Source organism: Python bivittatus, unplaced genomic scaffold, assembly GCF_059951505.1.
Source record: "Python bivittatus isolate LINGU-HERP-01145 unplaced genomic scaffold, Pbiv_v1 ctg000330_np1212, whole genome shotgun sequence".
Classification (NCBI taxonomy): Eukaryota; Metazoa; Chordata; class Lepidosauria; order Squamata; family Pythonidae; genus Python; species Python bivittatus.
In genome coordinates this window covers 44586008-44608883 of record NW_028277058.1, presented here as the reverse complement: position 1 = coordinate 44608883, position 22876 = coordinate 44586008, and the positions used below count along the sequence as shown (strand labels likewise).

At 47.1% G+C, this 22876-nt stretch overlaps 1 protein-coding gene across 1 annotated transcript in view; it reads right to left on the bottom strand.

The window, feature by feature from the left end:
- The window catches only part of AKR1D1 (aldo-keto reductase family 1 member D1), a 59585-nt gene extending 36947 nt beyond the window's left edge, over window positions 1-22638 (bottom strand). Inside the window, exon 1 of the mRNA XM_088141126.1 lies at window positions 22375-22638. Coding sequence (XP_087997252.1) covers window positions 22375-22470 — 96 coding nt within the window. The 5' untranslated portion in view covers window positions 22471-22638. The remainder of the gene's footprint in view (window positions 1-22374) is intronic.
- Between the last annotated feature and the right edge of the window lie 238 nt (window positions 22639-22876).

The window sequence follows — 22876 nt, the reverse complement described above, 5'->3', positions numbered from 1 at the left end:
CTAAACGATTTTCTCCTTAATGTTCTAGAACTCAACTAACATTGCAGCCCAGCTTGGGATATACAAATCCCCTTTCGTTACAAGAAATGTCCTTCCAAGCATCTCCTGAATGATGTAGCCTTACGGGAAGAGGAAGGAAGATGCAACAACACAAAGGCAAGCGGAGAGGGCATCTGGGTCTGAAAAAGTAGGGAAAGCAAACCAGAGTTAGAGATTGGTAGAGGAGGAATTTCCACCACTGCTAATTCCATCACTGACTCATTTTTATTTCTGCCACTAAGAAAGCAAAGCATAAAATCTGCATCCCGAAGAATTATACCCTAGAGCTGGCTGGAAATGAGGGAGCTGAATCCCCCTGCATCTGGAGAACACCAGATGGGGGAGCTTTCTTCCCAAGCTCACTATTGTTCGGAGCCATCTCTCTGGACCACAGTGGAGTAAGATGCGGCCATTACTAGATGCATGCCTAGAAGGAAGAGCAGGTCTTTTAAGGCCCAAGTTCTCATCAAGATACTTAAAAAGAAGACTCAAATTCCAAACTAGCAATTGCACAGGTCCTTTTTTCCCCCAAACTGAGGCCAAGAGGCGACATGTTCTGTTTGCATCCCTTCCTTCTCCTTTCTTCTCATTTGCATCCTATGGCAGTCCGTCCTTCCTTCCTTCCTTCCCCGCTGAAGTTAATGGGAGCTTTGGGGAAGGCAAAATTTTAAACTTAATTGTATCCGGTCACTTTTTGACTCCGGAATCCAAATGATCAAGTCATCTGATGGTTTCAAAATACTGAACCCCACTTGAGACCGGGCCTCTGCTCCGGAGCTCACAGCACCCATCTCCCTTTCTAAAAAGGGGGGGGGGGACCCGGTCAAGTGCCTTCCCAAAACAGCGAGCAACCTTTCCTGTTCTTCCAAATCCTCCAAAAGGAAAGATAGGTAAAGCTCAGCGAGCAAAGAGAGGAGAAAGCTGGTTCCAGGGAAGCTGCAACTGCACGCCCTCCCCCAAACCGCGCAACCCTCGACCACAAAGCATGGCTGCAGCCCAATGCGATCCAGGGTCCCTGTCTCACAAAGCGAGCCGACCCAGAGTTTTCAGAAGCAGAAGCCGGCGGGTGCAGGAGAGTTCATTCTAGGCGCCTTTCCCAACGGAAGACGCGCTTCTTCGCCAGCCCCTGGAATTCAGAGGGATTCTCAGTCTGAACTACAGAAAGGGAACTGTTCTTCGCACTGGAGCTAAGGATGATCTTATTTTACTCAGAAGGCGGACGGCTGTAGCGCACGCTGGACAGGCGCACCGTAGGGCTATTTCTGAGCAGAGGGACCGAATGGCGCGCCAAGTCCAAGCAGCTTTCAGAGCGGAGAAAGACTCCGCATTTTAAGGCTGGGGGGGAGCTAATTTTAACCAAACCAGCGTTGCACAGAATTTATATGCAGGAGTATGCAAATCAGCCAATCAAAGGTCACTTTACCTTTTTGGGATCCGCGTAAGTCCCAAGTCCTATCACCGGGATAGCATTCCCGTCGTTCAGTATCAAGCGGTGGTTTTCGGCGGTGAACTGCATCCTGATGAGCGGCCGAGAGAACCTTTTTCCCCCCTCCCTTGCTTGCAACGGAACTCCCCCAGAAAGCGGCCGTCTTTTGTGCTCGCCAACGTGCTCTGGGTTACCGCCTGTTCCGTCGGAAGAGGGCACCAGAGAGCAGCGAAAGACCTCTGCAGAAGCCGCCGCCGGGGCACGCGCTCCCTCGGTTAAAGAGCGGAGCTGGCGACGCGACTGCCCTGGGATCCGGTCGGCAGAGCTCTTGGTAGGCAGCCCCTTGGGCAGAGACCGTCCGTGGTAGAAGTACATTGCGAAAGGATATTGCGAAAACGCAGCCATTGGCCTCTAAGTGACCTGGATAAGGGTGCGGTGGGACCTTAATCAAGGGGATGCAGAGAAAGGCCAGCAAAACTTTACCGAACTCCCTTTGCAAAGCTTAGTTTCAACCGCTGCGCGGAATGCACGTCGGAGCAGTTGGTGACCACCGTGCCTGACAACGTTGAAGGGTAGAGTGCAGGATGAAAAGTTCAGCAGTGTGACTTCTCCTCGGCCATCACTGAAAGGAAAAGCTGCGCTGAGCGGGTTATGGAGTTACGCCTGTTCTGGATAGCTTCTGTGTCTTCAGCTGGACAACAGAATGATGAGAGGAACCTCTACTTGAGATTCTGGAAAGCCAATAACCCAGGCAACCTTGGCCACTTGAAGATGTGTGGACTTCAACACCCAGAATTCCCCAGCCAGCATGGCTGGCTGGGGAATTCTGGGTGCTGAAATCCACACATCTTCAAGTGGCCAAGGTTGAGAAGCACCGCATCAACCAATCAGAGGTTGTGTTTGCACAACACAGTTACCCATGGTTAACTGAACTGATTTACTGGGTTTGCAAAAAAGCCCTGGGGCATACATAACCATCCAAACTCAGTTTGCACAACACACTAAGCCACTACTGTGTTTTTGGACCCAGGCAAATCAAGTTACCTTGGTTTAAATCATTTGATCCTAATTAGTTGCACTGGACTTCAACTTCCATAATCTGCTGCCCCCATGGTCATGGAACCCCAATATATTTGGAGGGCAGCAAGCTGGGGAAAGTTGGTATGTAATTTATTTCTTTTGCAATATTTATGCGTTGCCCCATCTCAAGACTCTAGACCAGTGCTTCCCAAACTTTTTCCTTCATTACCCAAAACGGCTTATCAGAAAGTCCTTTTACCCAATGTAGGTAAAACACTTTAAGTCATGTGTCTGTTGTGATTGGGTAATGGGTTTGTGTGTCATTACTCAAAGAAAAACCACTTTTACCCAATTTTGGGTAATTTACCTAGGTTTGGGAAGTACTGCTTTAGACTGATCTAGGATGAGACAGGTCCCCCCTTTTCCCATGAAACAGTTAAAGACCCAGAAAATAAACTTGCCTGTCAAACTAAACTATGGTTTCTTGAACTTTAGTATGTTCACTTTGCAACAAGTTATTCAGGCTATCAGATCTGGGTGCCAACCATTTGGTTGACTATGAAATGACAGGAGTTTTTTTTATCTCATTGATCTGAAATGCTGCCCATCAGAAGAGGTGCTGGAAAACACGCTCACTGAGCTTTTGGTCAAAGATCAGCACAGAACCCTTTGAGAGATGATGGGAGATGTATTTATTTCTTTGCTTGCTTGTTTGTTTGCAAATACAGCCTGCAATCAGCAAGGTTAGGGGTGGTGGATTGGCAGTTTAGCAGATGAGGAGGAATTTTGGAGGACCAAAACTGATGGCACTGGTTCTTCAGCATCTCATGACCTACAAGGAAACAGTAGGGTGTATTTTGTCCCCTCTGGGTCTATCACTTAGAAAGCTCCCTAAAGCAAAAGCAAGCATACCTTTTAGACTCATGGGCACAGCTGGAATTCTGAACAAATGTTGGTTAATTCATTGAAAGTAATTATGTATATATTTACCTTGATGCAATTAGTACTGATGGGGTGAGAGAAATGGTTACCCCAACTGCCTTGAAAAATCTAATGATGCATCTTCCCCCCATCCAGTTAATAGAATTAAAACTTTTTTCATATTTAATGATTTTCTTCTTCAGAATAAATTGATTTCTCACCTTATCCCACTTATAAAATCTACTGACTTTCACCCTCTCTTGCCCTCACTTAAAAGTAAATTGGTGTGCACCCTCTCCAATCTTTTTGTCCAAGAAGTAAAGTAAAAGTTATAGTGAGAAGAGTGGGAGGGAAGAAAACAGAGGGTTTGTGACTTTTGAAGCAGGAAATCAAAAGAACCAGAGACAGCGATTGGCAGCATTTTGCTCCTTTCCTGCCTCGCTGGCAATGAAGCCTCCTCCTTGTAGCATCACAGAGTGGGAAAGGACCATATATATCATTCAGTCTAACTGTAGGCATCAGGTAGAAGTGAGGATTGTGTAACCATTATGACATGACATAGCATTCCAACCTGTAACTTAAATCGTGCCACATCCTGTCTTCTGAGATGACAGAGAAAAGGTCTTCACTTGTTTAAGTAACCCCCCCCTTGATTTTTTTTCAAATATAATTTTTATTAAGAATTTTAATTACAATAGTAAAAACTAGAACAAATTAAACTTAGAGAAAGAGAAGAGAATGGAAGGAAAGAATAAAAAATATAAGAAAAAAGAAAAAGAAAAAGAGAAGAGGGACTATAATAAAGAAAAAGAAAAGAAATATATAAAGAAGTTACTTCCAATCTTCATCATAACAAGTACAAACAAATTTAATAACTCTTCACCCCCTATAAGGTTAAACAGATACCGTTTTTCCCATACCCCATCCCTTATCTATAAGCAAATCTATAAAATATCAACTTTTCAATCCTAGTGTCAGCAAAAAGTCCATAAAGGGTTGCCAGAAATAACAACACATCTTGTTTTATTTTAAGCTTGAGCAGATAAACCAACTTTATATTCCTTCCTTTTCCTTCTAATGGTCTTAATCTTTAGTTCAATCAAATATTATCATAGGATTTGATTTCTCTTCAATTCTTCTATATCCCATTACAGAGACTTCTTCAAGGCTTTAATAAGCCTCTTTTGTAGATCCAGTAAGAAAACATTTTCCAGGCCATTCTCTTGGTTTATTATTTCAATTTCCCTTTTAATTTTTAAAACTTCAGCTGGTTTCTTTTGTATACGCTCTTTGGAACATTCTGCCCCCGGAGGTGTGATTGGCCCCCTCACTCCTGGCCTTCCGAAGGGCCTTGAAGACCTGGTTCTGCCACTTGGCCTGGGGCGGGGAGGGAATACTTCAAGCAGGGGGATGGCTAGCCCATAGTGACCAGCTCTCCGCAGCCTGATTTTCCATCTTCTTGGATCTTTCTTTTTTTAGTATTGTTTTAAATTTTGGATGTATTATGTGTTTTAGATATATTTATAGTTTTAATGTTTTCTGTAAGTCACCCAGAGTCCCCTATTGTGGGGGAGATGGGCGGGGGAGAAATCCAATAAATAATAATAATAATAATATCCAGTAAAGTGTCCTTTTCTAGATCATTTTCTTGACTTGTCATTTGAAGCTCCACCTTCTATACTTTATCTTGTCAGATAAAATTTGTTCCATATCTGTCATTCCTTCATTGACATCTTTTAGACATACTCTATCCACAGAAGCAAACAACCTTACTGACAGTGTTGATTTTATAGTTACTAACTTCTGGCTCCATTCTTCAAAGATTTCCTTTAATATTTCCAATGTTACAACATTTTGTATCCTTCTTTAAGTCCCAGTATTAACTGACATCAGGCTTTGTATTTTTTTTTCTTCTGCTTAAAATATTTAGTCCCCTCTAGCATCTAGTTTCTAAAATCACTTCTCTTTTGTTATGACTTGCAATTGCCAGGATAACAAAAATAAGTCTGTTTCCCACGAGCAGTTGTTTATTTTTTATAGTTAATTCCAAAACCTTATAGTAAAAATCAGTATTCTAAATTTATCTGGACACTTAATATGTTTATAACTTTCTTAGATCAAGATTTTATTTAGCTTTTTGCTGTTTATTTCAATTTTTTAAAGTTCTTAAGCTTGTAATTAATTTTTCTTTTGTTCAGAGTTGAAGATAAACTCACTCAATGAAGATTTTTCAAACCTATCATTCCATAGGTCTCCGATAGCTTTTGAATAGTTAATAGGCAATTTCTGAAAGTGATTAGAAAGTGAGGTTTGCAAACTTAATGTCCTTTAAAAACTTTTGCTGCAGTTGTGAGCAAGATGGCTGATACTTTCATCTCCCAGCACTCAAACCCACAGAAAACCATTGCCCTGCATTCTCCTTGTGAGGAACAGCTGTCCAGAGCACATGTAGGTGATCTCTCATCCTCTCCTTACCTGGAGAGGTTCCAATGAACTGGTCTACTCAACAGCAAAGTAACTGTTTCTCTTCTACTTCAGCCACAATGATAATTTCCCTTGGATTCTTGTGCCCTATTAACTTAAAAAGAAAAAATGAAAAACCAGCTATAGAAGACCAGATCATGTGACAAATATGTCTCCTTGGCACTGAATGAGGCTGCAGCATAATAATGCATTTTGGAATGGTCCTTTTTCAGGATTTCAGTTGCACAGTTTCACTGTAGCTTCCACCAACATCAGGCTTTTCCTGATCCAACAATCAGTGAACAATTTGTGGCCACTGGCTATGTTCCATTCTTATTATTTCTAAACATTTATTTGTACTGGAAAACTTGGGGGATCTTTTGAGGTGTCTGAACCCTCCCATTTAGGGATGGGTGGCATCATGTTGGTTATAGCAGGGTCAGCATTCAAGCTTGAATATCAGTGAATATCAGAAATAAGAGGAATGGTCACTTCTGCCTTTTCCTTACCTGATGATTTCCAGATATGGTGGATTCTAAACATTAAAACAAAAATCTGAGAAGGCAATAGCCTATTCTCCCTCCAAAAAAGTCTTGTGAGGGTTGAGGATATAGAGGAGACATCCAGAGGCACAAATATTGAATGTTTGTTGGGGAAAATATAGCAAGAAAATGTGATGGTTAGGAAGGTGAGAAAAATTGGACGTTATGAATCTCTTAGAGCTTGACAGGAAATCTATAGTCCTCCGGATATTGCTGAAGCTAGAACCTTTGGCATTTGGTTTCAGATCCCACTTGTGAGTCACTTGAAAAATAACTAAATGTGTTTACTTTAGCTCTTAATCTGTGAAAGCAAGTTGTATTAGTATGTTATGGTTAACACAGACACAAAAGTACAATAAGCTTCAGCTTATTAAATTGTGGTATTGTGGCTGTCAGCTAAACTTAATCCATTAAACTGTGGGATTTCCAAACAGGATGTTGGAGCCCAAATGATCATCCTGTGAGTAAGGAGAAAATTTTCAGAAAAGAATAGCTGCCATAGAATTGAAATTACATGCAGAGACAAAAGGTGCTATTGTTAATACTGATGAGGAGATAAATGGAAAAGGGATGATATGGGATCTTTTCTCACTGACTCCCTGAAGAAGACCCACAGCAGTGTTAGGAAGGCAATTTTAATTGAAAAAACAATGCAGGGAGGAAGAAGAAATAAACATCCCCTCTTCAACTATGGCTATCACAATCTAATTTCCTCCCTGTTCCCTCTCCTAAATCAGAGCTGCAGACTTTTCCATTTCCTAAGAAGCAGCAAAATCCAGAACTTCAGAAAGGTAATTGGGGAAAAAAAAGAGCTTTGCAGTTCTCAGCTTGCACCCTGCCCATCACTATCAGTGGATGAATATAAGGAATATCAATATAATGTCATGCACAACAATATAATGTCTAGTACAGCATTCTGCGGTACTCAATGATGATAATTTTTTTGTAATTTTTAAAAAATTATACTCCTTGGAAAATTATGAATCATCCTTGTGTATATAAACCTGCTTTCTCTGATCTGGCACCCTCCAGTTTGCTTAGGAATTCTGAAAATTTTTGTTACTGAATTTCATTGAGATCACAGGTTTGGAATGATCATAACTGAAACATAAACTTCATTACCATAAGAAGAGGTAATAATTGACAAGTTTTACAGCACCAGATGAGTTTCCTTCAATCTTCAGCAAAAGAAATTTTAAATACAGGTTTAAGGACTTAAAAAATAATTGGGGGGAATAAACAGCAAAAGGGTAATTAGAACTTTGATTTTGGAAAGTTACAAATGGAGTAAGGGTCCAGATGGATTTGAAATAAGTTTTTGAAATTAATTATAAGAATCCTTCCCATGGGAAAATACTGTTGCCTTGAATTCTTAAAAAAAAAGATAAGATGGGATTTTGAAGTTTGGATATTAAAGGAAACTAGAAGGAACTAAAGACTACATTTAAAGGGGAAGAACACTTAAATTTGACAGAATGGAGCAAAATACATTGGAGGTATTGAAGGATATTTGTGAACAATGGACCCAGAAGTTAATTTTAAGAGTGCCTGCCATTATAGACAGACTGTGTTTAAAAGATGATATGGAAGAAGAACAAGTTTTACCAGACAAGACTGAGACGGATCTGAGTGGATTTACAAATGACAGGCTACAAGAATGATATGGGAAAAAATGCTACACAGGATATACAAATGAAACTGGTTGATGTCTTAATAATTAAAAGGGATATACAAATAACAAATAAAAAGAGTGACCTGGATAACTTTCCCATATTGGCAAATTAAGTGATGCTGTGAATGCCTTATCCTAGTGCCTGGAGGCTATGAAGTCTGGATGGGGAACAACAGGCTTCAACTGAACCCTTGGGGTCCTTCCAGTTCTGGGACTGTACCATCTTTAGTGCTGAATGGGGTGGCACTGCCCTGGACAGACCCGGTGCACAATATGGGAGTCCTCCTAGACTCGTGACTCCTGCTCAAAGAGCAGGTGGCAGTCATGGCTAGGAGAGCCTTTGCACAGCTTCGTGTTGTGCACCAATTGCGTCCCTTCCTGGATCAGGAGGCGCTGCTCACAGTCACTCATGCCTTAGTCACCTCCAGATTGGACTACTGTAATGCGCTGTACATGGAGCTGACTTTGAAGAGTATCGGAAGCTACAACTGGTGTAGAATGTGGCAGCATGGGCAGTTATGTGTGCTTCTAGAAGAGCACATGTTACACCTCTGCTTCGCGAGTTGCACTGGCTGCCAGTTTGCTTCCAGATCCAATTCAAGGTGCTGTTTCTGACCTTTAAAGCCCTTTATAGCATGGGGCTGGGTTATCTGAGGGACTGCCTCTCCTTGATTACATTAGCCCATCCCATTAGATCTGGCAGGGAAGGTATGCTATGGGTTCCATCGGCCAGGGACTTGCATTTGATGTGTCCCAGGAAGCAGGCCTTCTTTGCCATGGCTCCCTCCTTGTGGAACATTCTCCCTTAATACTTAAAACTCCCAACCATATAATACCTTGCTTTGTGCTGCCAAAACCCTCTAGAAATGCTCAGTTTTCAATTTTTTCCAGAAGGCAGGTATCTCCTTGGGATTGCTATCAAACAAAGCTAAGTTGCCCAAGAATTTTCCATTGCTAGAGGAGGCAAGAAGGGCAATGGCAATAGGTACATGGAAAATTAACCTATAGCAGGTCAGATCATAGACCAGCACTATTCCTGTGGTGCAGCAGTTCAGGCAGGAGAAGCTCCAGGGTTCAAGCTAGGACCTTTGGCATACATAGTGCTCAAAGCTAGCTTCCAGTCATATTGGTTTTGTGGCCAGCTATCATTGTAATGATGGAAGAGACCCAAAGGAGCTTTCCCCAAGGCTGTGTTAAAGATTATCCCTTCATTCTTGAGTCAAGTGAAGACTCTAGCAATATGAAAGGTGTTGGCCCCATTGCCAATCCCTGCCTTTCCCCTAGCAGCAAATTATAAGCAAAGTAGTAGAAATTTAACTCATTTAGTTAAGTTCTGAGTTAAGAACTTAGGCATTAAGTTAGGCATTAGAATACATATTTACTCTCGGTCACTATAAATCGATAGACATATAGATAAATACTTATGCACATAAAGTTTTGTAAATACACTTAGCTGCACATCCTATAATAATAACCAGCACTATCACTCATTAGCTCTGTGTGTGTGTGTGTGTGTGTGTGTGTGTGGCTTCTTTCCTATCCATTCTCACCCTCCAACAATAGGAATGATTTTCTGGACGCTATTTTTTTCCCCTCAAAATCTGTGTCTTCAGTGGGTTTCCAGACTCTGATACTATCCATTTGAGTTCAGAGACTCTGCTAAGAGATGGTGTGGATCCATTCTGGCACTGAGAAATCAAGGAAGAAATTAGGACACGGATTACTTTACCTTCCCTGATATAAGAACTTATATTTTCTGATAAGATCTGAGCGTGAAGAAGATTAGAGAACTTGGGAAGGACCCAGGGCAAGATGAAAGAAAGGAGGGACTCCTGAACTCTGCCTCTGCAAAGGTGAGCAGGAAAGAGTTGATTTCTTGCTTTCAATCAAACCCAGGAGTGGAGAAACAATGAGAGGAACACCTGCATGTTTCCAGATAGAACACTAGATTATAATGGAGCACAGTGGGGCCCTTTTCCTGCCTCTTTTCTCTCTCGGCCTGATGAGCTGCGCCTCAAGCCCACCTTCTAATCCAATGGACATCGTGCTACACCATTTGCCATGTACTTTACAGAAACGTGTTTGGGAGAACAGCCTTCTTACAATATCTCACAGATAAAAGGGGCCCTGCTCTTGTGATTGTTTTGACAACTTAGCTGGTCTTAAAATTCAATTTAGTAAGAAGTCAGCCTCTCCTCTCCCTCTAGAGACTTTAAGCTGCAGGCTTCATAGTCGCCACCCTCAACTTAATTTCTGGAGTTGTCTGGCTCTTCCTCTATCCTCTATTCATGGTACCACCTAGCATGATGAAGAGCTCTGGAGAAGCCAAGCCCTTGATCCTAATCCAAGTCATGCCCAACTTCAAATGGCTTTGAAGTCTCCAAAAGATGCCCTGTTGATAAAGGAAACTAGCAAGGGAATATAAGGCCCTTTTGACTTTGCTCATAGTAAACAGAGACTGTAGACTGCTACAGTCTTTTACAGGTGTTGCAAAAGACACTGGAATAGAGATGTGTTGGATTCAATTGAAGTGGGATGTTTGTTTTTCTGCACATTCAGTAAAATCGGCCAAGAATTTTTGTGCATTTTAAGATGATCAGATGTATTTATGTGGTGAGCTTTTGAGAGATATATGAAGTACACAAGTACACAACTCTAGGCTGAGTTCCAAATATGTATATGGCTGCAGGGAAATTGCTAACAATGTTTTCCCTTTTTGTCACAATTGGAAGGTTTAAACTTTACAAACTGACAATTAAAACTTTTGTATTTTTTTTATGATTACGAATTGATATGTATAAAATCCCAAGCTTTTTCTATTTCTTTCTTGTTTGGTTTCCCTTGCTATAGCTTTTATTATTTTCTTTGTTTACTACTTCACCTTTGATGTCTTGCTTGCTTTCAAAGAAAGGCAACTGAAAATGGCAATTCAGTGGCAATTTTGGGCCCTGGGAATTATACCCAAAGCTTTCAGACACAAGAGGTGACCTCAGATTACGTACTTTGCCCTATTTTCTCTCTGAACCCCAGAAAAATTTAAACATTGCAACTCTTTACAGTGGTTAAGTGTAAACAGTGGTTTACTGTTGTTCTAACAGTACTACAACAGAATATTTTCAAGTAGTGGTGAGTGGTGGATGTCAGATACTTACAGTATTATCATTCCAGTAAACAGTTTATTGAGAGATACATATTCTGAAAAGTAAGGGAGGGTCAGTGCCCGAAATGCAGAAAATATGAATCCTCTTAGGTAAAAATGATTCGGCATCCAACAATGGTCACAACAGGGACATTTTCCTCCACTCATTTCTTATAGTAGATCTGGGTAGCCTGTGGCCTCTCCAACTTCTTGTTCTGCACCCTCTGAATCCCCCCAAGATTATGTTATCAGAATTTTATGGCAACCCACTCGGTTACAATGGCACAACTGATTATGCATCTTTTAACAAATAAGTCCCAATAGTTTGTAAAGCCTCCAGCAGGCTTAATGTACCTATTTTACTGGAGAATGAAATGAAATGTAATGAATAATAAAGAGTAAAATGAAAATTGAATCTACAATGGAAAAAGACTGGGGAGAAGCCAAAACTTACCAATTAAGCATTGCATGGAATTTATATTCAGGAATATGAACATCAGTAAATAAAAGGTCATTTTACCGTTATGATATTCGCGTGAGTTCCAAGTCCTAACCCTGGGATAGTGTTCCCATCGTTTAGCCTCAAATGCTGGCTTTCGGGGTGAATTGAATCATGGTGATGCAAAGAGAGCTTCTGTTAAGGAAACTCCCGGAGGAAAGGATTTCTCCCGTCAGCAGAGGGCGGAAGAGAACAGGGAATGGCCTGGACAAGCAGCAGCTGCTGGATCTCTTGTGGGTTCCTCAAGTGAACACTCCTGTTCTTAAGTAGTCAAGTTGGCATCACGGTGGCATTAGGGTTTCATTGGCAGAAGTTATGGGTAGGCAGCGTCTTCTTGCAGGGCGGGGATGGTCCGCTCTTAACAACAGATTATGAAAGGATATTGCACAAGTAGGCTCTAAGTGACCTGGATTTGCAAAAAAAACCCTTAGGCATCCAAGCTTAGTTTTCCACAGAACAATGAGCCACTAATGTGTCGTGCGAACCCAGGCAATCTAGTTTGCATTGCACTAAATCATTTGTCCCAAGAGGTCAGGCTTTCTGGATATGTTGGACTTCAACTGCCCATATTTTCTCCAGCCAGCATGACCATGGTACCTCAACAAATTTGAGAGCATCAAGTTGTGGGAAGATTGGTCTAGATGGACTTGGAGTTGCTGATTGATTTAAAATTTATTTTACAATTTTGTTGTGCTGTTCCAAAGAATCCATCAGATTCTGGGTTGATGCAGGATGAGACAGTTTACTATGTTTATTTATTTATAACATTTATATCCCATCGCAACCATGAATAGATTCTATGGCAGTTCACTAAACAAATAGTCATAGTAGTACATTAAAAAAAATGCAATGCTTAGACAACCAAAAAACAATACCTGGTGCCAACTCCCAAAGGCCCTCAGAAAAGCTTTGTTTCTACCATTTTGCAGAAGTGGGATAAGACTGGAGTCAATCAAACTTCCGATGGGGACCATTCTAGAGCACTGGTCCTACTCTGGAGAAACAATATCTCCTAAAATGGGGGACAACCACCTTGTGTCTGCGTGTCTTTTTTAAGACTGAAAAATCATTGAGCTAATTATTCATCATGTACAAGCTATCATTTTCCCTTTTTGTTAAAGCATAGTTATAAATCCCTTGTGTGCATGATGGTCTCCTCAGTGGATATTTGTTAAAGAATGACTGCCTTCTTTTCTATGCTGGAGATGCAATATATTTGAAGGAATATCAGTGCATAAGCTTTGTGCATGTCCACTGCTAGCTTCTTTTTGCTTAGAGATTTATACTGTTGTGACCAGGTGATAGTTCATATGCGTGCAGTGTCAGGTTCGGTCAGCACGAAGCTTCAGGGAAGCACGGGGTTGCAGGGAAGCTCGCAACCAGACCACGCGGAATCCACCGGCGGTAGCTAGCGGGGAAAAGAGGAACCGAAAGCGCCGCTAATTAACGAGCCACCTGCGGCCAGCTAAACAGGAAAACCACAGCGGAAGCTTTCAACTATGAACTGATAACGGCGCGAGCATGCAAGGAACGGGGCCGCAGGGCAGCGAAACAAGATCGCAACGCAGCACAGAACCCGCGGGTCTGCACGTAGCAGGGAGGGACCAACCCAGCCGGAGGGGGACTGGCAATCAAGGACAATGGACTCTGACCGACCCTGCCATCATGAACGATCAGGGGGGACATTGGGGGGCCTAATAGCCCACAGCCGCAACGCGATCACGAGGCGGGAAAAAGCGTGGGAAGGGGGGAATATAACAAGTGATGCAATTGTACCAAGCCAGTCCTGGCTTTGCTTGTGACTACTACGTTACGCATGAGTAAACCTTCTTTGTGAACCACACGTGTCACGAGAGTTTCTCTGTCGAACGGGGCAAATCTCACATAAAGCCAGGACTCACCGTCAGCGCTACCCGGTACCACCGAGGAGCGTTTTCTTTCTCAATACAGGCATGACCAGCGACGAGGAATCCGTGGGTCAGCTGGAGCGCGAGGGATCCAGGCTCGCGGAAGGGCGGTCGGAGCCGCCCGGGAGCGACGGGGCAGCGGCCAGGGCCGGGCGCACTCCATCCGAGCGGTGGTCAATGGGCGTGAACCAAGGACCAGACGATTTAGGCGTTACGATGACCCGGGGTTCGGGGTTCCGGAACCGTGAGTGGAGCGAAAAATTCGCCCGACTAGAGGAGAGAGTCGAGCGACGCCTAGACGCCGTGGAGGCGATGCTCCAGACCCTACTACAGAGAGTGGGGCCACCGGCGGTGAACGAGGAGGCGAGCGACAGGGGGGGCGGTCCGACACCCCCGCCGGCACCACCCACGGCGCCCCGGTCGGAGGACCAACAGGCGGCAGACGCCCTGAGACTTCGAGGTATCACTGGGAAGTTCTCAGGGGACCCCGAACAGCTGCCGCACTTTCTGACGCACGTCAGGGGGTTCATGCAGAGGGGTGGTCACCTATTCGCTAGAGACGAGGACAGGGTATCCTACGTGGCCGAGCTGCTAGATGGCCAAGCAGCCAGCTGGGTGATCGGGCTGTACAATGCCAACGCGGCGGAACTACGGAGTTTCCCGGACTTCATGCAGGCACTCCGGGACAGATTCGAGGACACATTGAGCGCCAAGCGGGCAGAGGACGACATCCTACAGTTCAGACAGCGGGGCAAATCGGTATCGGAATATGCCCTGGAGTTCCGGAGGTTGGCCGAGAAGTTCGCGGACTGGCCGGAGTCCCTGAAGGTGAAGTATTTTAAGAGGGGACTCAACCCAGAGATCCTGGAACGGGCACTGGGGCGGGACGACCCGTCCACAGTGAAGGATTGGATCTGGCTGGCCGGAACGGCGGAATCGGCGTGGCGGCAGATCCAACAGAGCACAAGACGACGGGACCAGACGAGGGACCGGCCGAGGGAGAGGACCCCCGAGGAGAGACGGAGCGGTCGACGGCAGTCCACCGGGAGGCAAGAGGCGACCAGAGCCCCGAATCTGTGCTTCCGATGCGGAGGCAGAGGCCACCGAGCGGTGCAGTGCCCGACGGAGCGGGAAGGCGCCCCACCACGGCCCGAAGTCAAAACCTCGCGTGCGAATGGGAAAAGGACCAGTGACCGACCACGGAAGGGGGCAGTGGCGGCGGTGACCGAGAAAGGACGCGGGGGGTGGTCGACCCCGGAGACAGCATCCTCCGGAGAGGACTCGGAGCCGGCGGGAAACGAGGCGCGCTCGCACTGAACGGCGTCCCAGTGCGAGCAGGGGAGTCGAGGCGCGCGGACCCAATAGGAGACGAGGACTGCCCACCGTTCCGGGTGAGGATACACGTCCGGGGGGTGAGATCCGGAGGGGAGGCGCAGCTACGGGCGCTACTGGACTCGGGCTGCACCCACTGCTTGATGCACCCAGCGGTGGTCTCGGGGCTCGGGCTACAGCTGAGGTGCCTCCGGGAGCCCATTTCATTCAGCCAGTTAGATGGCACGCTGGCGGGGGGGGGCCAGCTCAGTATTACACCGAGCCGGTCCAGATGACGATCGGGAGTCACCGGGAAGAACTGAGGTTCGTGGTGGTCCCGGTGGCCGACTACGCGGTGGTACTCGGCTTGGCGTGGCTGCGGCGGCGGAACCCACGAGTCGACTGGACGGCGGAGGCAGTGCGGTTCGGGGTCGACAGACCGGCGAGGGGCGAGAGCAGAGGGGACCGAGCCGTGGAGACGGAGGCAGCCGCAACCACCGGCGGGCAAGCGGAGGGTCCGGGACACCGGGAGACGGGGCGAGAGCAGATGGGGCCCGAGACCCGGGCGGCAACAGCAGCAGCAGCAGCGCCGGGAACCCGGAGACCCGCCACGATCCCGAGGCGAGGGGAGGCAGCGGCGACTGGCGAGGCGACCGCAAAGCGAGGGGCCGGACCCGGGGAACCCCCGACGGGCGGCGGAATCCCGAGGCAGTATCGAGACCTGGCGGCAGCGTTCGGGGAGAAGGAGTCCGACCAGCTCCCACCACACCGGCCCAGTGATTGCGCCATCGAGCTAGAGCCAGGAGCGACCCTGCCTAAGCCGAAAATGTACTCCCTGTCGAGGAGGGAGATGGGGGCCCTGCGCGAGTTCATAGACAAGAACCTAGCGCGGGGATTCATCCAACCCGCGAAGTCACCATTAGCGGCCCCGGTGTTATTCCGGGAGAAGAAGGACGGCTCGCTCCGTATGTGCGTAGACTACCGGGGGCTGAACGCAATCAGCACGGAGTACAAATACCCCCTCCCCCTGATGAAGGACTTGATGTCGCATCTGTCGAAGGGGAGGGTGTTCACAAAACTGGACTTGCGCAAAGCCTATTTCAGAGTTAGGATCCGCGCAAAAGATGAGTGGAAGACGGCGTTCAACACCCCGCTCGGAAGCTACCAGTTTTCCGTGATGCTGTTCGGATTAAAAGGGGCCCCGGGGGTATTTATGCAGCTAATAAATGAGGTGCTGCACGACCTACTCTACCGGGGCGTCCTGGTCTACCTGGACGACATCCTCATCTACACCGAGACCCTGGCGGAGCACGTGAGCCTGGTGCGCACGGTGCTCCAGAGACTGCTGAAGGCACAGCTGTACGCAAAGCTCTCGAAATGCGAGTTCCATCGAGAGCAACTAGACTACCTCGGCTACCGAATATCCAGCCGGGGAATTGAGATGGACCCGGCGAAAGTAAGGGATGTCCTGGGCTGGGAAGCGCCGCGAACCCGGAGGCAACTCCAAAGCTTCCTAGGGTTTGCGAACTTCTATCGTCAGTTCATCCCGAACTTCGCCCAAATCGCCCTTCCCCTAACCGACCTGCTAAAAACCAAGGGCACTGGGAAACCCCCAAGCCCAGCATGGCACTCGCGTGGACTGCAGAATGCCAGGGGGCGTTTGAGGAACTAAAACGGCGGTTCACCGCGGAGCCGATCCTGCGCCATCCCGACCCAGACCGGCAGTTTATAATCCAAGTGGATGCATCAGACGTGGCAACGGGAGCAGTCCTGCTCCAACCCAGCCCGGAGGGGCCATCCACCCGTGCGCCTACGCCTCCCGCAAATTCACCGAGACGGAGAGGAGGTGGATGGTGTGGGAGAAAGAGGCGTACGCAGTCAAGTGGGCGCTGGCCACGTGGAGGCATCTACTGGAGGGGGCAACTGAACCGTTCGAGGTGTGGACGGACCATAAGAACCTCGAGGCCCTGAAGACCCCGCGTAAGCTATCCCCCAAACAGGCACGGTGGTCCCAATACTTCGGGAGGTTCAGGTTCACACTGAAACACATCCCCGGGAAGCGCAACTTCTTAGCGGATGGACTGTCTCGCATGCCCCAACACGCCAGCCTACGGGAGGAGATCGTGGACTCCGTCATCCCCGCCAGCAGGCTGGCTGCAAAGGCGGTGACCCGAAGCCAGACCAAGGGGGAGCGACGGGACGCGGCGTCTGAAGTAAGGCAGGGGTTCGCGGAGGCGGCGGAGCGGGACGCTTGGCTCAAGCAGAACCGAGAGGCGCTAACCGGCCAAGAGGGGTTGTGGTGGCACGAAGGAAAGCTGTACGTGCCCGAGGGTTGCCGACGGGAGGTCATGGAGAGAGCCCACGACAGCCGGAGCGCGGGGCATTACGGCTTCGTAAAGACACTCCACTTAATCCGGCGGCAGTTTTGGTGGCCCACGCTCCGGAAGGACGTGGAGGCGTACTCGGAGGGTTGCCCGGTGTGCGCAACAGCGAAAGGAGCCAAAGGCAAACCTAGAGGCCTACTCCAGTCGGTAGCGGAACCCGACGGCCCTTGGCAAGAGGTCGCCATGGACTTCATAGTGGAGCTCCCGGAGAGTAAGGGGAAGACCGCCATTTGGGTGGTCACGGACTTATTCTCCAAACAAGCGCACTTTGTAGCGTGCCGGCGAGTCCCCACGGCCGAGGGGCTGGCGAGACTGTTCATGCAACATGTCTACCGACTCCACGGCGCACCTCGACGTATCGTCAGCGATCGGGGCGGCAACTTCATCGCGCGGTTCTGGCGGGAGTTCCTGAAGCGGGTGGGGACAAAACAAGCCCTATCCTCCGCGGCGCACCCGCAGACGGACGGAGCCACGGAACGCCTGAACGGGGGGCTCGAACAGTACCTGCGCTGCTACGTGGGGCACCAACAGGACGATTGGGCGGAGCTACTACCATTCGCGGAGGTGGCATACAACAACGCCGTCCACAAGAGCACCGGGTTCTCTCCGTTCAAAGTAGCCACCGGGAGAGATTTCGTCCCCATGCCGGAGCTGCCTCAGCCGGAATCCCAGATCAACTCCCTGGACGCCTGGTTCGCCCAAATTGACGAGACCCGGCGAGCGGCGCACGCGGCATTGCAAAAAGCCAAAGCCGACTACAAGAAGCACGCGGACCGCAAGAGGCTCCCCGAGGAAAAGTGGAAAGTGGGGGACCAGGTGTATCTGTCAACCAAAAACCTAAAGACGCACCAGGCATCGAAAACTCAGCCCGAGGTTTGTGGGGCCGTTCCCCATTTCGGAGGTCATCAATCCGGTGACCGTCAGGCTGACGCTCCCGAAAAGCCTCGGGAAGATCCACCCGGTGTTCCATTGCAGCCTGCTAAAGTTACACCAGCCGGGGAACGCCTGGCACAAGGCGGAGGGAGTACCACCACCCATCATGGTCGGGGGGGAGCAGCATTTCGAAATCAACCGGATACTGGACGCCCGGAGGCACAAGGGGCAGACCCAGCTCCTAGTGCAATGGAAACATTTCCCCAAGTCCCACAGCGAATGGGTGAGTAAAACCCACATAAGGGCGCCGGACCTAGTGCGGGACTTTTACAGTAAATACCCCAGGAAGCCGAAATAGGACCGAGGGGGGGGAGTTGTCGTCAGGGGGGCGGCATGTCAGGTTCGGTCAGCACGAAGCTTCAGGGAAGCACGGGGTTGCAGGGAAGCTCGCAACCAGACCACGCGGAATCCACCGGCGGTAGCTAGCGGGGAAAAGAGGAACCGAAAGCGCCGCTAATTAACGAGCCACCTGCGGCCAGCTAAACAGGAAAACCACAGCGGAAGCTTTCAACTATGAACTGATAACGGCGCGAGCATGCAAGGAACGGGGCCGCAGGGCAGCGAAACAAGATCGCAATGCAGCACAGAACCCGCGGGTCTGCACGTAGCAGGGAGGGACCAACCCAGCCGGAGGGGGACTGGCAATCAAGGACAATGGACTCTGACCGACCCTGCCATCATGAACGATCAGGGGGGACATTGGGGGGCCTAATAGCCCACAGCCGCAACGCGATCACGAGGCGGGAAAAAGCGCGGGAAGGGGGGAATATAACAAGTGATGCAATTGTACCAAGCCAGTCCTGGCTTTGCTTGTGACTACTACGTTACGCATGAGTAAACCTTCTTTGTGAACCACACGTGTCACGAGAGTTTCTCTGTCGAACGGGGCAAATCTCACATGCAGGAGCTGATGGTCAGAAATGTGCAAGGTGAGGAGAATAGGCTTTGTAAGGCAGGACTGAGCACAGCTCAGGGTGGCACTCTTGGTCCTGGCTGCTGGCTTTACTGTGTGCCTGTATTGCTGTTATTGCTGAGAACCAGAATCACAGCTTGGTGCTACTGCTGGAGGAAGATGGCATGGGATGACTGGACCATGCTGAACTGCTGGAGAAGATGTTGAAAACATCCAGAGCATTCAAAGAGCAGAAGAATAGAGGACATGGCTGAGACCCAGAGAGAGGATGGAGGAGTAGCGATCCAGTTTGACCAAGGATGAGTGAGTCAGTCAATGAGATCAAAGAACGGATTCCTAAGTACCTGATTGCTTTCCCCCGTGTCTTCTTCTCTACTAAGACAGTAGGTGAGAATGGAGGAGAAGAGGTGGAGGAACTGTGGGAGAGCCGGAAGCAAGCAGTTAGAAAGATTTGAAGATATCAAGCCACAGCTCCCATTGCCTTCTTCTCATGGCAGGTAAGGTGGGGGTGGGGGGTGGACAGAGAGAGAGAGGAGGAAGAAATGCACCAAGGAGTTTTATCCTAGGGAGGAAAAAAAATCTTACAAATTTGTGTTCAGAAGTCTGTAAGTATTATGGGCCTTTGGGGACAGATATAGACACACACACACTACATCATAATTCACAGCCATTGTGAAGATAAGTAATTTTATAAATAGTTTTGTAATAAAATTGTTTGAATATGTTGCTCGGGAAAAACAGCATTATCCATTTTCCTCTTACTGCCATGCTGTGATGTTCTCTGTTAGACTCAAGTCTAACTTAGGGGAGCCTGAATTATGTGTACTAGTATTATTGCAAGCCCTCTTTTTCCTAACCCCACACGAGAAAGCAAACAGACTTGGGGGCAAAATCAGTGCTCCTCTTAATGACCTCATGCAGTCTCATTATCAGCTGCCTACCAAACAACGATCGGTATTTTCAGATCAGATACAATTCATTCAAATGACATTTGGGGCAATGACAACTGAGATTCTTTTTCAACATAGGCTATTGCAGCTCAAGAGATTCCTACCTAAAATGCAACTGCCAGTCCAGTCAATTTCTCTCCATGGAGCAGGAAGCAGGAGGACCTTTGGTGCTCCCCAATCTATATACCAACACTGATTAGATCAGTACTTGAATCTTCAGAGACTGGATCTGATACTATCCCCAGTACGTATGTGAAGAGTGTTTCCACTCTCTATGGCTCAGAGCTGCCACACAACATCCTGCTAAACTGGATATTACATATCTATGGTATTTACCTTTATCTGTGTTTGATGAAATATAAAAGATTGGTAACTGGATGTCTTGGTATCAGCACGGTTAGCAGGTTTGTTCAATACACATCAACGCACTGGTTCACAAATGTGTTAAACCAACCACTGTATGTTTTTGTATGTTTAGTTCCAGCTTAGAGAGTTATGTGAACAAAGTTATAATAGCTTGTAAACCAAAGCATGCTGGGTGAATGGAGCCAATTGTAGTTTACTCAGAAACCATGGTTAATGGAACCAGGATTTAGAGTACAGCCAGATCAGTATCACACTACTTCAGTGTTCCGGAATTAAGCTCATAGGGGACAACAGGTGAAAGGGGGAGATTTCATTTTGTAGTCACTGATTCTATTGTCTCTGAAGGACAGGATAGTAATCGCCCAGTGGCATTGGCTGAAATCTTGTCCAATGTGTAAATTTATTAAAACTTGTATACTGCCATAATCTACAGGGGCCCCTGGTAGTTAACAGCAAAAACAAAAAGCACTGGCCAATTAAAACATCCACAGTAAATAAAACCATTACATTAAGTTTAATGAAAAAGAAAAAATGTAGCACCACAACATAACAATAAACAAACGGAGCAATCCCGTCCTTGCTATCTATTCTATAGCAGAGAATTTTTAAGAGCTATTTTTAACAGCTTCCACAATGCAATCAAACAGGGGACTGATCTGAGTTCTAAGGGGAGGCTCTGAGCTCCAGAGTCCTCCTCCCCTCCAAATAATGGGGAACTACTAGCAGCTTTTCCAAGGAAGAACAAATTAGATTGGTTGATTCCAGTTGGAAGACCCTCCCACTCCAGGCAGGGTACATTTGGCACACCAGCTGAAAGTGCGCAAAGGCCTTCCTGGCCATGCTCCTACCTGCCCATCCAGCAACTGTCATAAGTCCCAGAAGACCACCAAGTTACAGATCTGCTCCTTTAGGACATGTGGCTCCTCCTGAAGGGGCAACACTAGGGCTGAGAAAAACTTCAATGAACAAACAACAACTGTGTCTTGCTTGGGTTCAACCTTCACTTCTTTCATCCTATCCAGGCCCAAGATGCTCCAGACCAGTGTTTCTCAACCTTGGCAGCTTTCAGATGTGCGGATCTCAACTCCCCTTGCTGGCTTGGGAATTCTGAGAGTTGAAGTCCACATCTGAAAGCTGCCAAGGTTGAGAAACACTGCTCCAGACACTGGCACAAGACTTCATCAGCAGAAGATCTCCTCCAGAGGCTTCATGCAGATGTTAAAAAGCAGAGAAGAGGAGACTGAATCCTGCAGCACTCCACAAGGAGTAGCGATCAGGCCAACTTTTCCTGCACCAAGAAGTACTACAAAGAAAACAGCAGAGCCCCTATGACATGCTGCCTCCAATCCTCAGCCTTTACAGGCAGTCCAAAGAGTACCATGGTTGATGCTATCAAAGGCAACTAAGAGGTCTAATAGGACCAGGAGGGACATGCCATGTCTGTCCATGTCCCAACAAAATTTGTCCACAACAGCAAACAATTTCCATCCGATGCTGATTTTCCTTTGCAGGGCTGCAATTCTCAGAGTTTGTGGGAAGGCTGTTTCTCATGGATGAGAATGTTTACCCCCTCCCATCTCTGGGCCTCCCATCAACTCTAGTGAAACTGAGATTCACTCTCCAGGAGCAAAGTATTATTTGCTAAGTTTGAAAAGACCAAGCTGTTAAGGACAACCTTATTCTCCTTTCAAGCAATAAGGGGCAGCGTGGACTGAATTGTATAGAATTTTATTTCTGAGCAGAGGGTACAACCTGCTCCCAAAGTCAAATCAGCGTCCGTGACAGAGAAAGCATGTTAAAGTTGGCAAGGAGCCAAATCTAACCAATTAAACATTGCATGGATCTTATGCTCAGGAACATGAAAATCAGTAAATAAAAGGTTATTTTACCCTTTCAAGACCTGCGCTGGTACCAAGTCCTATCATTGGAATAGTGTTCCCGTCGTTCAGCTGCAAACGGTGGTTTTTGGGGGTGAATTGAATCATGGTGATGCAAAGAGAGCTTTCAGTAATTTTTCTCTTGCCTTTTTGCAGTGAAACTCCCCGAGGAAAGAAAGTCTTCTATATGTGGCTTGGATAGTTTCTCCTCTCAGCAGAGGGTGCAAGAGAACAGGAAATGGCCTGTGCAACCAGCTGCTGCTCAACCTGTTGTAGATCCCTGAGCAAATGTTTCCTCTCTTAAATGCTGATACTGGTGTCCTTGGCATTTTATTGGCCAAAATTATTGGTAGGAGTTCCTTCCAACAGGGCAAAAACTGTCCAGCTTTAAAAGACCAGTAGGTTGTGAAATGCAGCCCTTAGGTTCTAAGTGACTTGAATGAGTGTTGTGTGAAGATTATCGATGTGATAGAAAGAAAGGCAGGTAAAAGTTTAGCCAAGACCTTTGCAAATC